The 14,148-nt window shown below is 35.7% G+C and overlaps 1 protein-coding gene across 2 annotated transcripts in view; it reads left to right on the plus strand.

Moving 5' to 3' along the window:
- ADGRB3 (adhesion G protein-coupled receptor B3) overlaps positions 1-14,148 on the plus strand; it is an 883,764-nt gene that overhangs the window by 804,728 nt on the left and 64,888 nt on the right. For both annotated transcript variants that reach the window (XM_005688755.3, XM_018058811.1), the window contains one exon: positions 13,175-13,325. In XM_005688755.3, coding sequence (XP_005688812.1) covers positions 13,175-13,325 — 151 coding nt within the window. The remainder of the gene's footprint in view (positions 1-13,174; positions 13,326-14,148) is intronic.

A 14,148-nucleotide genomic window follows, 5' to 3' on the forward strand; every position in this document is an offset into this window, starting at 1 on the left:
ATAGAGGAGAGTCTTGACAAGTTAGTTTTCTCTTCATCTTTTACAATGTAGTAAAACATCTTTAAATAAGTCTGTTTTGCCAAATTAGCACCTAGAATTTTATTGTGTACTTACTGTATGTGTGGTTATTTATTTCCTTTTTGTGAAACCCTTTTTATCCATAATCTTATTTCATCCTCACAATAATTCATTTTAGTCTAAGAACTACCACTTTCTGAATACTATACATAGGAAGTTATTAGTGTAGCCTCTAAAGAACTATCTTTGAAAATCATGATGGTGATGAGCTGTAATTTCTTTCCATAGCAATATTCATATGGAAAGAGTTATAGGTGCATCCAAAAATTAGATTGTATGTGTCTTGTACATGTTTTATTGCATGGTAATAGCAAAATATACATATTTATAATTCATTTATTATGGACAATTCCGTGTGTGAATACAGGAAAGTTAAAATAATTCAAACAAGAATTTGTTTATAGTAAAGATTATTTCACTTTGTCTAATGTTGCTAAAATGTTGTGATCACTGCAATAATTCTTGATTTTTCCATAAATACTGCAATTAAAGTATACAGATATTGATAGCGTTTGAGAGTTTATAAGTATTTTACTGGAATGCTTCATCTTAATATTCTGTTTTTCATGTTTGTAACAAAATCAGGTTTATCTGCATTCTCTATTCCATGGATGTTTTATTATATCATGTATCTCTCATCAAAAGCATTTTTTCTCTTTAGCTTTTTGAAACATTTATAAAATAATTTTCTAAGATTACTTACTTTTCAAGAGTTAACACACTTCTCTCTGATTTATTTGAATGTTGAAAATAAGGTAAACACAGTATTTTGTTCTTAGAATTTTTGAAGATCTGCCAAATGAAGAGAGTAAATAATTATATTTCACACTTTGAAAAATTCATCACTGTAGTAATGTAAAATATTTTTCAAGTTGGAATTAAAGAATCATTAAGGTTTGAAATAAATTAGTAAAACAGACGTCTTTGATAAACCTAGTAAGAAGTAACAAACAGATATGCAATCTTAGAAATAAACAAATGGTATTTCTTAAACCTTATGAGAACATTATAAACAATCAGATAGTAAGACATTGGAAAATATATATGAAATGGATAATTTGTTGTTTAGTCACTAAGTCGTGTCCGACTCTTTAGTGACGCCATGGACTGAAGCCGGCCAGGCTCCTCTGTCCATAGGATTTCACAGGCAAGAATACTGGAGTGAATTGATGTTTCTTACTCTAAGGAAACTTCATGTGGATCAAACCCACATCTTTTTTGCCTCCTGCACATGTATTCTTTACTACTGAGCCACCAGGGAAGTCCCAATAATTTACTGGGAAAACATAAATGTCCAAAGTTAATTAAGAACTAAATTAGTTCAAGAAGAAGTATCTTGCTAAAATCTTTCATTAGAGAGTTTCATAGTTCTGTAGAGTTCTAGAGCTAGGGAAGCCTTTAAGGGTCATATAGTAAAGATCTCATGATTCAGAAGTGAGAATGTTGAGGTCCAAAGTTTTGTGGCAAACTAAAAAGAAATTTCATTCATGAGCTTTGGAAATTAGGAAGTTGTGGGTGATTCTTGTGGAAGGGCAATTCAGGGCTGATGCTGGATGACAGGAAGAAAATGCATTAGCTAGTCATAAATTGATAGATAGATTATCCTTTCAAGTAATTTGACAGTTGGAAAGAGAGAAAACAACCCAATGAGAACCAGTGCAAAAAAAGGCAATAAAAAGAAGGTTGATTGATTAGTTTGTTGGTTGAAGATAAATATTTTAACAGATTTGTAGGCTAGGAGATTATGTTTATAAGCATATAGGAGTTAATTAAAGGGAGAGAGTATAGAGTTGACCAAATGTAAGTTCCAGAGTAGTTACTGTGTATCAAGCTCTTCACATAGATCATATCAATTTAATCTTTGCAACAATCCTACAATGTAGGTGCTTTCAGTATCCTCATTTTTACATTAAACGAAGCAATGTGTGAACCTGTGTCTTAGCTCTATTATGTCAGCTCTGGAAAGGAGGAGGGTGTAGAGGAAGCTAAGGGTCCCAGGGAATATGAAGAGTGTCAGTACTATTGGTGGTCTGTACCTCATCAGCAATGTTGAAGGCAAACTCATCTGATATAAGAGTTAGGAGGAAATTGAGGCCTGAAAAGAATGAAAAAACTGAGGATTAGGCTATTAATGAGCAAAAAATATCAGCTAAAGGCAGTGTAGTTATGGTAGTTGAGGAAGTGCACAAACTCTGGGGGCTTCCCTGCTGTCTCAGATGGTAAAGAATCTGCCTGCAATGCAGGAGACTGGGGTTTGATCCCTGGGTCGGGAAGAACCCCTGGAGAAGGGAATGGCTACCCTTTCCAGTATTCTTGCTTGGAGTATTCCATGGACAGAGGAGCCTGGCAGGCTACTGCTCATGGGTCCACAAAGAATCAGACAGAATGAGCGATTTTCACAAGCTCTAGAGTCAGTGTTAACCCCTCCTCCTCATTTCATAACCATGAGACATTGGCCAAGTTATTTAGTGTCTCTAAAGCATTGTGTGCCTGGTACAGGTGGCAATCATCTGACTATATGTTATTCTGTTTTATGCCTTTAGGAAAACCTCTATCCTGCTTTATTCTTCATTTTAGACTTCTAGACAATTCTTTATATCTGGTTTTCTCCATGACTTAAAATTGACTTACCAAGCTTAAAAATTTTTGATGGGAATTGTACTGAGCTTATTTATCAATTTGGGGAAGATTGGCATTTACATGACATTGAAGCTCCCAATTCATGTACATATTTTCCATCTATTTGTATCTTGTTTCAGTTCAGTTGAATCACTCAGTCGTGTACGACTCTTTGCAACCCCATGAATCGCAGCACGCCAGGCCTCCCTGTCTATCACCAACTCCTGAGGTTCAATCAAACGCATGTACATCGAGTCGGTGATGCCATCCAGCCACCTCATCCTCTGTTGTCCCCTTCTCCTCCTGCCCCCAATCCCTCCCAGCATCAGAGTCTTTTCCAGCAAGTCAACTCTTTGCATGCGGTGGCCAAAGTATCAGCATTTCAGCTTTAGTATCAGTCCTTCCAATGAACACCCAGGACTGATCTTCTTTAGAATGGACTGGTTGGATCTCCTTGCAGTCCAAGGGACTCTCAAGAGTCTTCTCCAACACCACAGTTCAAAACCATCAATTCTTCAGCATTCAGCTTTCTTTATAGTCCAACTCTCACATCCATACAAGATCACTGGAAAAACCATAGTCTTGACTAGGCAGACCTTTGTTGGCAAAGTAATGTCTCTGCTTTTTAATATGCTGTCTAGGTTGGTCAAAACTTTCCTTCCAAGGAGTAAGCATCTTTTAATTTCATGGCTCCAATCACCATCTGCAGTGATTTTGGAGCCCCCAAAAATAAAGTCTGACACTGTTTCCACTGTTTCCCCATTTATCTGCCATGAAGTGATGGGACCAGATGTCATGATCTTCGTTTTCTGAATGTTGAGCTTTTAGCCAACTGTTTCACTCTCTTCTTTCACTTTCATCAAGAGGCTTTTTAGTTCCTCTTCACTTTCTTCCATATGGGTGGTGTCATCTGCATATCTGAGGTTATTGATATTTCTCCCGGCAGTCTTAATTCCAGCTTGTGCTTCTTCCAGCCCAGCGTTTCTCATGATGTACTCCGCATATAAGTTAAATAAGCAAGGTGACAATATACAGCCTTGACGTATTCCTTTTCCTGTTTGGAACCAGTCTGTTGTTCCATGTCCAGTTCTAACTGTTGCTTCCTGACCTGCATATAGGTTTCTCAAGAGGCAAGTCAGGTGGTCTGGTATTCCCATCTCTTTCAGAATTTTCCACAGTTTATTGTGATCCACACAGTCAAAGGCTTTGGCATAGTCAATAAAGTAGAAGTAGATGTTTTTTTCTGGAACTCTCTTGCTTCTTTGATGATCCAGCAGATGTTGGCAATTTGATCTCTGGTTCCTGTGCCTTTTCTGAAACCAACTTGAAGATCTGGAAATTCATGGTTCATGTATTGCTGAAGCCTGGCTTGGAGAATTTTGAATATAACTTTACTAGTGTGTGAGATAAGTGCAGTTGTGCAGTAGTTTGAGGATTCTTTGATCTCTGTTCGTTTCTAAGGCAAACCATTCAATATCACAGTAATTCAAGCCTATGCCCAACCAGTAACGCTGAAGAAGCTGAAGTTGAATGGTTCTGTGAAGACCTACAAGACCTTTTAGAACTAACCCCCAAAAAAGATGTCCTTTTCATTATAGGGGACTGGAATGCAAAAATAGGAAGTCAAGAAACACCTGGGGTAACAGGCAAATTTGGCCTTGGAATATGTACAGAATGAAGCAGGGCAAAGGCTAATAGAGTTTTGCCAAGAGAACACACTGGTCATAGCAAACACCCTCTTCTAACAACACAAGAGAAGACTCTACACATGGACATCACCAGATGGTCAACACCGAAATCAGATTGATTATATTCTTTGCAGCCAAAGATGGAGAAGCTCTATACAGTTTGCAAAAACAAGACCAGGAGCTGACTGTGGCTCAGATCGTGAACTCCTTATTGCCAAATTCAGACTCAAATTGAACAAAGTAGGGAAAACCACTAGACCATTCAGCTGTGACCGAAATCAAATCCCTTATGATTATACAGTGGAAGTGAGAAATATATTTAAGGGACTAGATCTGATAGATAGTGTTCCTGATGAACTATGGATGGAGGTTCATGACATTGTACAGGAGACAGGGATGAAGACCATCCCCATGGAAAAGAAATGCAAAAAAGCAAAATGGCTGTCTGGGGGAGGCCTTAGAAATAGCTGTGAAAAGAAGAGAAGTGAAAAGAAGAGAAGTGAAAAGCAAAGGAGAAAAGGAAAGATATAAGCATCTGAATGCAGAGTTCCAAAAAATAGCAAGGAGAGATAAGAAAGGCTTCCTCAGTGATCAATGCAAAGAAACAGAGGAAAACAACAGAATGGGAAAGACTAGAGATCTCTTCAAGAAAATTAGAAATACCAAGGGAACATTTCATGCAAAGATGGGCTCAATAAAGGACAGAAATGGTCTGGACCTAACAGAAGCAGAAGATATTAAGAAGAGGTGGCAAGAATACACAGGATAACTATACAAAAAAGATCTTCACGACCAAGATAATCATGATGGTATGATCACTCACCTAAAGCCAGACATCCTGGAATGTGAAGTCAAGTGGGCCTTAGAAAGCATCACTACAAACAAAGCTAGTGGAGGTGATGGAATTCCAGTTGAGCTATTTCAAATCCTGAAAGATGATGCTGTGAAAGTGCTGCACTCAATATGCCAGCAAATTTGGAAAACTCAGCAGTGGCCACAGGACTGGAAAAGGTCAGTTTTCATTCCAAACCCAAAGAAAGGCAATGCCAAAGAATGCTGAGACTACCGCACAATTGTTCTAATCTCACATGCTAGTAATGTCTTGTTTAATGTTCTTCTATTAAGTGTTATATTTTTCTATGTAAACCTCCTGTACATTTTTTTTAAATGTATTTGAGGTGTTTTGTAGTTGTTAATATGAATAAGGAATTTTTCTTTCATCTGATAAACTTTCCCTAGCGATTCTGGGTTTTGGTGCAATATCTTTTATCAGCTTCTGAATAACTCAATCTGTTTTAGAAGTTTTTATTTTTTGGTTGCCCCTATTATCTGTCCTCACTCCTCATTTTTTTTTTCTTTGCTTGGCTTTGTTTTTCTTCCTCTCATGTTGGAAGATAACCCCAGCTATCTGATTATCCTTGACTGTATATTTGTATATAAAAGCAAGGTCCTCAAAAGTGACTTGAGGCTCTTTACTAGGGTAGGTGGATTTTTTTTGAAAGGTAGTGTAGTATGTTAATCAAAGATGAGCCAGAGTATGAAGACTTTTCCCCTTTTGGGGAGAAATTTAACCTCTGACCTGCTGGCAATTTGAGAGTAGAAATGAAGGAGAATTAGAGGGAGGAACCAATAGTTAATGCAGACATTTGTATCTGCCTTGTACCCCTAATGAAACTGGTGTCTGTATTCAGAACCCAGCCACTGAATTTTCCAGAAACTAAACCTCACTGTGACTACACTAGGCTGCCCTGAGCAGGAAGGGAACAGTTTCAGCTCTTCTGTATGTAGATTTTTCAGCCAACCTGGCTCTTTTTCAGTCCCATGCAAAACTAGGTCCTCCTTCTGCTTCTGGAGGAGTAAAGCGTTATGTATAAGTGTTAAACCCACAGAAGGTCTTGAGAGTGAATTGGCTCCATTACAGTTTTAATTTCCACCCCCGCTGTCTACCCCCTACAAGCACTTAGGATGTAACTCTCTCTGCCACTCTAAGTCAGTCACCCCTTCTTCCCTCAGCATCTTCTGAATGTCAGCACTCCTATCTACAACCTAGTCTTTTTTTTTCCTGGGGCTTGAATCTTGGTCATTTCAACACAGCTTGGGACGGAGAAGAGATATGAATCTTTCATGATTCATTATAAATTTTATATTACATTTTCCGGTGGACATTGTTGGTGCATTAGGAAGTTAGTTTTGTGTATTGATCTCATTGTACAACACAACTTTGCTGATCTTATTTCCAGCCACATTCTTGATTCTCCTTATTGTTTCCATTGTTTAAAAAAATTGATCCTCTTGTGTTTTCTAGTAAGGAGATATATTTATAAAATAATGACAATATGATTTCTTCCTTTCATATTGCTTTCTCTTGTATTCTTTTGGTGAGGACCTCGTATAACAACTTAGAATAGTTGAGGTGATGTTGGCCATACTGCTTTTATTTGTGATGGGACTGTTTCTGATATTTCACTGTTAAGTACAATTTTCATCATAGTTTTGGAGTGATAATAGTTGTAAAGTATGAATTGTTCTCCTTTATTCATAATATGTAGTGAAGATATTTTGAGTGATAACTGGAATTCTATCAAATTCTTTCACATGTATTGATATGATCACTTGTCTTCATTAGTCTGTTAATATAATAAATTATATTGAGGTCATTTTTAATATTGAAATAATCCTGGTTTAGTAAACACACTTTTACTTGATAGTGATTTATTATCTTTTCTCTGTATCTATAGATTTTACCTTTTATTTAATATTTTCACATTTATATAGATAAGTGAAAGTATCAAAGCTTATATTTTTCTTGTTCATTTTGGTGTCATTGTTATACTAGCCTTGTCAAATGAGTCAGGTACATCTAATCTTTTTCTTATTTTTTTGACCTGGTAATATTTTATAAAATGGGGCTTATATATACATTTGTTAGAATTTGCCTGTAAATTTTTCTGCAATTTTTATCATTTTTGAAGATTTCTTTTATTACATTTTATTAACTTTCCATTTTATGTAAGATTAATATTTCATCTCTCAGTCTTATTTAGATCATTTATGTTTTCCTTGAAGAATGTCCATCTTACGTAGGTTTTCAGTTTTATATATACAGTGCCTGCTGTTCTTTTACGATAATTTAAAAAACTTTTTATATTCCCAATGTCATTTATTTTTCATTCTCCTCTACCCTCAAAAAAATATCACAATAGCCAAAGATTTAGCTGCTTTATCAGCCTCTCAAATCAGCTTAGATTTTATGGATCAATTTTACTGTCTTTAAGATTTTTCATTTGTAATTTCTGCTTTTGCCTGTGTTAAATTCCTTCTGATTTCTTTAAGTGGCCTATTTATTTTCATTTTGTATTGTTTTCTATCTAAAGCTTTTACAATTCTGAGTACTGTCATACCAAAATTGCACAAATTTTTCTTTTGTTTTTCAGTTCTAAATAGTTTGTAATTTGGATATTAATTTCTGTTTAAATAATTAGTTATTAAAAGTTTCCCCCCCAAGATGTACAGAATTTTAATGTTGATTTCTAAATTCATTGTACTATAGTTTATGAAAATGTTCTATGTGTTATCAAACTTCTGAAGTTTATCTTATTCTCCTTTCTGTCCTAGGACTAGTTAACTTCTGAAAATATTCTATTTGCATTTTAAAGAATTGCACATGCTCTGTTTCTTATCTATAATATTTTTAAAAGATTAATCACTTTTATGATTGTCATAGTATTCCATATTACTATTTTTCTCCACTTTTTCCATGACTTTCTGAGAGCTATAGGTTATATTTCATTTTAAACTTAGTTTGACATTTATCCTTGCAGTTTTCTCAGTATATCTGTATATTTGTTTCATATATTTTGTAAGGGGACGACAGAGGATGAGATGGCTGGATGGCATCACTGACTCGATGGATGTGAGTCTGAGTGAACTCTGGGAGTTGGTGATGGACAGGGAGGCCTGGCGTGCTGTGATTCATGGAGTCGCAAAGAGTCGGACACGACTGAGCGACTGAACTGAACTGACTTTGGAAAATTTTTATGAGTTTCATAGATATATGTTACTTTGGAAACTTCTTTATGGCTTGCTCCTTTTGTCAGTATGAAAAGTCCTTCATCTCTTTTAATGCTCTTTTCAATATTAACATCGTGACATCTGATTTTTGCATATTAGCATTTGCTTAATATAACTCTTTCATCTCTTTATTCTCAGTCTTCCTATGTCATTGCATTTGAGGTCTCTGATAAATTCATTACTGGATTTTTTTATCCAGGATAAAAATTCTTAACTTTTAACTAGTGAATTTAAAGCACTCCTATTTATTGTGATTTCTGTAATTGGAAATTTCTGTACCATCATTTGATTTTTCTGTTTATTACATTTTCTAGTTGTCCTTTTGCTTACCTTTAATTGGACTGGTAAATTTTTCTTAGTTCTATTTTTCTACTATTTTGCAAATATATTATTTGTTCCTGCTTTTTGTGGTAACCGTAACATTATTAACATAGATGTTCAAACATCCTTTTCTAATCTAGAGTTAATCAGTATCTGAAATATTCCTGCAAATAAAATAAGACTGAGTTTATTTTTGGATATAAATTGAGTTTTATAACCAAGTGGCTATGTTATCAATATAGTTTTTATTGTTTAATAAGCATTTGTTTAGACTGAATATATTTTAATATTGATATTCATGAGACTAGCTTTTGTCTCATTCTGCACTTCTGGATTTCTTATTATTATTGGTTTATGTTGTCTAGCAATTCTTTCAGAGAGAATCTTAAGGTAATAAACTTCGAAGTTCCTCATCATTCTAAAAATATCTTTATTTTGACCTCTTCTTGAATAATAGTTTTGCTATGTGTTGAATTCAACAAAGTTATTTTCCCTTAAAGTATTGAAGATAGTCTATTGTCTTCTTGTATCTTGGGTTGCTCACAAGGAGTCTGATGTCATTTTGATTCTTATCCTTTTGTAAGTGATCTTTCTTTTGATTCTGACAGCTTTTAAGATTTTCTCTTTATTCCTTTTTTTAATATACTTTAAATTTTTATTTTTACTTTATTTTACTTTACAATACTGTATTGGTTTTGCCATACATTGACATGAATCCACCAATGTTCACAAATTTCATTGCAATATATCTTAGGGTGGGTGTATGTGTGTGTGTGTTAGCTATCTTGCAGCTAAAGAATCTTTAATGTTATTGAGAAATTTCCCCATAAGATTTCTTTAAATGCTCCATTTTCCCAGAATTCCCTTTTTCTCCCCTCTGAAAATACTGTTAAACAGATGTTTAACTTCTGTGCCATGCATATATCTTAAATCTCCTACTTTCCATGTCTTAATCTCTGCTCCTAATGGGTGGCTTTAACCCTGGTATTCATCCTGCCTTCACTGGCTTTCTGTTTTTCAGGCACTCCTTGTAGTAGTTAGTCTACCACTGTTTACATATTTTTCTTTCCAGTTATTTTATGAAACATTTTCTATCATTCCTATGGATTTGGGATGAAGAATGTATGTGAAGTCTATAGGTATAAACCACCATCAGTTTGCCAATTTAAGTACCTTTCCAAGCTTTCTAACATTTGTCAGCAACACTCGTCATTTGTAGAGCAGGACCACACTGAGGTTTGGCGAGGAGTCGAAGAGTTGACTGAAGAGCTGGAGGAACTAGTGAGTCTTGTGTTCGGAGTGGTGAGCTGTGAACTCCCAGCTGCGGTGGAGCTGAGAGCAGACACACAGGCTGAATGAGAAGACAGTGTGAGAGCAAAGGTCACATTAGTGTATCTGGGTAGGAAGAGGTGAGCAGATGGCAAGATGTCAACACTTGCCATCTGCAGAAAAGGAACATCAAAGTTTGACTTTATAAGTGGAAAAATCTGCAGGATCCAAAGGATGGTTCATCTCTGTGGGTTACCGAGGTGGGACTTAGGTTCTACCAGAGAAGAAATTAAAAAATCCTGAGCACCAAACTTAGAATAGCCACTTTGTGGAAACTGATGTAACAAATTTGCAAATAACAGACTTTACTTGAAGATTGCTGTTTATAAAAGTTGTACTTTATTTATATTTTTGTTCATTTTATTTTATATTTTTAATATAAATTTATTTATTTTAATTGGAGGTTAATTACTTTACAATATTTTGTTGGTTTTGCCATATATCAACATGAATCCACCACAGGTATACATGTGTTCCCCATCCTGAACCCCCCTCCCTCCTCCCTCGCCATACCAGTAGAAAGATCAATGTGTGTTTCGTGAAGTGTGGTATCTGACTTTATACTGACCCTTCATATGATAATAAAGCAGAATGTAGCTCCTTCTCTCTCCCAGCATCATAGGTTTTTGCTGCACCCTTGACTTTAGACCTCTCAGTTCACATATACACTTTGCTTAGGTTGAGACAGCTTAACCCCATACTTGGAGCACTTTCTAGTCATTTATGAATGTTCACCTGACCATAGTAGAATGCAGTCACCCATAGGGTCTTACTTCTCTAGTTACTATTTATTTCCCCTACATGTTGTGGCCATATCTTTGTAAAGAGAGACATGAATTATTAAAATATGAATGTCAATAGCCCCAAATTATTTTTATTAGTAGTATGTCAATTTGTATCAGAATTAAAGGAAATCCCAAAGTAATAAACATAATATAGAGAGAGCAAATTAAAAGTCTCTGTATTGAGATCTTGAGCATTTTATTATTTCTTACAAAATTTCCATGCATCTGCTGCTGCTGCTGCTGCTGCTAAGTTGCTTCAGTCGTGTCTGACTCTGCGACCCCATAGATGGCAGCCCACCAGGCTCCCCCGTCCCTGGGATTCTCCAGGCAAGAACACTGGAGTGGGTTGCCATTTCCTTCTCCAATGCAGGAAAGTGAAAACTTAGCATTTAAATAATTCAGGATTTTACATTGTTTTAGATAACCCTGTATTGACAGTTTATAAATCAATAAACACAAGCTACTGAGGTGATCCAAAAGGATGGAAGGAAATGACAGGTAAATTAGAACGTGTAACTAGTCCAGAAATTGAATGAAAAAGTTATCTTTGAAGTTCAAATCTGCAAGAGACTGCAGATCAGGAATGAGCAAAGTAAGCAGCCTGCAGACGTTTAAACTTCAACTTGGAAAAAGTCTCAGTGTCTCAAGTACAGAAGGAATCAGAATTGGGTAAATTGCCTACATTCTGGCTGAAACAGGAGTAAACCGATGAGGAAAAGGATGCTGGAAATCCATGACTTTCTCAGACTGAAAATTACTAGTTTTATAAGAATAAGCTTAAGCACCAAGTATATTTAGTACCACATGCGATAAGGAACCCCATGCTGAAAACTGATAACACCCTTTTTTTGTTCTACTTAAAATAATGATGACTATGGTCATAATTGGTTAAGCACTTGCTGAGTGCCTACTATAGTCCTAGTCAGCATCTGTATATTATCCCTCCTCATTAAAACAACCTGATGAGATAAACATGATCAAGGTCTTTCTGTAGGATAAGAAGGACTGAACATCTGATGAATTTTGAAAGAATTAAAAACATGAATAATTTGGGCTAAGGTATTAAAGACAGTGGATCAGAGTGGAGGGAGAAGGGTGGGATTGTATTAATACTTTTAATTCTTTGTTATGAGATTTTAGTGATCTTTTTTGTAGCTCCATGTTTTCCTTTTTTCAATTTTTGGAAATAATCAAGACTGAAACCGACAAAGGAAAGTTTACAAAGACTTACATTTTAACAAGATTTACACAAAGAAATTATACCAGTAATGAAGCAAGTAGCAGCCTTTAGCCAAATGAAGCTGCTCATTTTTGCAGATGAGTCATAAGTAACTAATGGTGACACATTTAATTGATTAAGTACAGAAAGAAACATATCTATGAAATCATGGCCAGTGACTAGATTAGTTTTTCAAAATGATTTGATTATGACACACCTTATAATATAATAACACAGAGCAATGTATAATAACACAGGGCAATGTGTTAAGTAAGTCTCTTCCCCCACGGTGCAATGGTAGAAGCTACCTGCCAAGGCAGGAGACGCAAAGAGACAGAGGTTTGATCCCTGGGTCGGGAAGATCCCCTAGAGAAGGGAATGGCAACCCAGTCCAGTATTCTTGCCTGGAAAATTTCATGGACAGAGGAGCCTGGTGGGCTACAGTCCATGGCGATGCAAAGAGTCGGACATGACTGACGACTGCACACACACACGATGTACTGAGTACTTTAAAATACATACGTTATTTTTGTTCTAGGCTATTAGCCAAACCTCATTTTGTACTTTGCTCTTATACTTTGAATATCACATTGTATAAAAGCAAAGTAATTTTTTTTTTCTTTTGAGAAACTGTGGTGATATAATCTGAACATCAGCAGATAAAACAGCAAAGCAATTTGGTTTAAAAGGAGGGATGAACAGTGTAGCCAAAAGAATTATGCAAGATGTCTGTAACTTATATTAAACCAAAGAAAGAACCATCCCCATAATTATGATTCAAGACAAAAAACATCAAGGAAAGTAGTAATTTTAATCTCCCTTGAGTTTAAATTTACATTCAAGCTTCTTCTCATAAAAAATTGAATACACAAATGACATTAGAACTTTTATTCTGTAAGATACTGTACAGCTTAAAGACTCCGGGGTTTCTAATTTCTGTAAACAATTATTCTGTCACAAAGAAGTAGATATTTGAAGTAAAAGCAATGAGTTGGAGATTAACAACCCCCTGAAAGACACATGATCCTCCACCATGTTGAGCTGAGTCTTTTCTGTTTCCACAGAGCATCTGTACGACCACCACAGCATTTCTGCACTTTTTCTTCCTGGCTTCATTCTGTTGGGTTTTGACGGAAGCGTGGCAATCATATATGGCTGTAACCGGAAAAATTAGAACACGGCTTATAAGGAAACGCTTTTTGTGCCTTGGATGGGGTAAGCATATTGCTATTCCCTTTTGTACTCTTGTTAAAATGACTTTGAACACTGCTGTAATGAATGAAGTCGGAAACTGTGATTATCCCCAGGCTATTTTTCTTTGTGTCTAATTCAGTATGTCGAAGTGGAAATATAGTATATTAGTCATATTGGAACATTCTTTGAGGTTGTGGAACTTTAAAAAGAGTGAATACTGGATGGCCACGTAGCTGGTCAGTTGGTAATCAATAGTGCCCACATGGTAGTAAATGAGATCTAAGGTATCTACAAGCAAGAAATCAAAAGTATTCTCTACTATAGGTTCTGAAAATGCAAAATGTCTTAAGAAGTTCAGTGCTCAAAACATGATGTTCTTGTCTTATACACTAATCTTGTACTGCCCACAAGAAAGCCTTGAAGAGTCCATTTCAAGAGAGCTGTTCACGACACAAGAGAAAGCCATCTAGACCATGAATGAAACCACATGGCTAGTGCATGGAGTTCTCAAAGGAAACACAAAAATTGCTGACAGGATGAGGATGAATTAATTTTTCATTAGAAAAAGTTCCTTGCACAGTGCCATATGAAATGGGAATCTGGAGGACCTATACATTTCAGAGGGCCAGTTCTAAAGTTTCACTGGAATTAATGAATTCATTTAGTTTAATTAGAATTAATTAATTAAAGAACTAGTTTTAGGAAAAGCTCAGGATTTTTTCACATTTGTCTTTGAGTTTCAAAAGACTTGCACTAAAAAAAATGAGGAAATTTGGACCAAAGATATAACAAATGAATGCTAGAGGTAGCCTGAAGAATCACAAATAAGTGGACTTATTACCAT

The sequence above is a fragment of the Capra hircus genome, chromosome 14, assembly GCF_001704415.2.
Source record: "Capra hircus breed San Clemente chromosome 14, ASM170441v1, whole genome shotgun sequence".
In the NCBI taxonomy this organism is placed as follows: Eukaryota; Metazoa; Chordata; class Mammalia; order Artiodactyla; family Bovidae; genus Capra; species Capra hircus.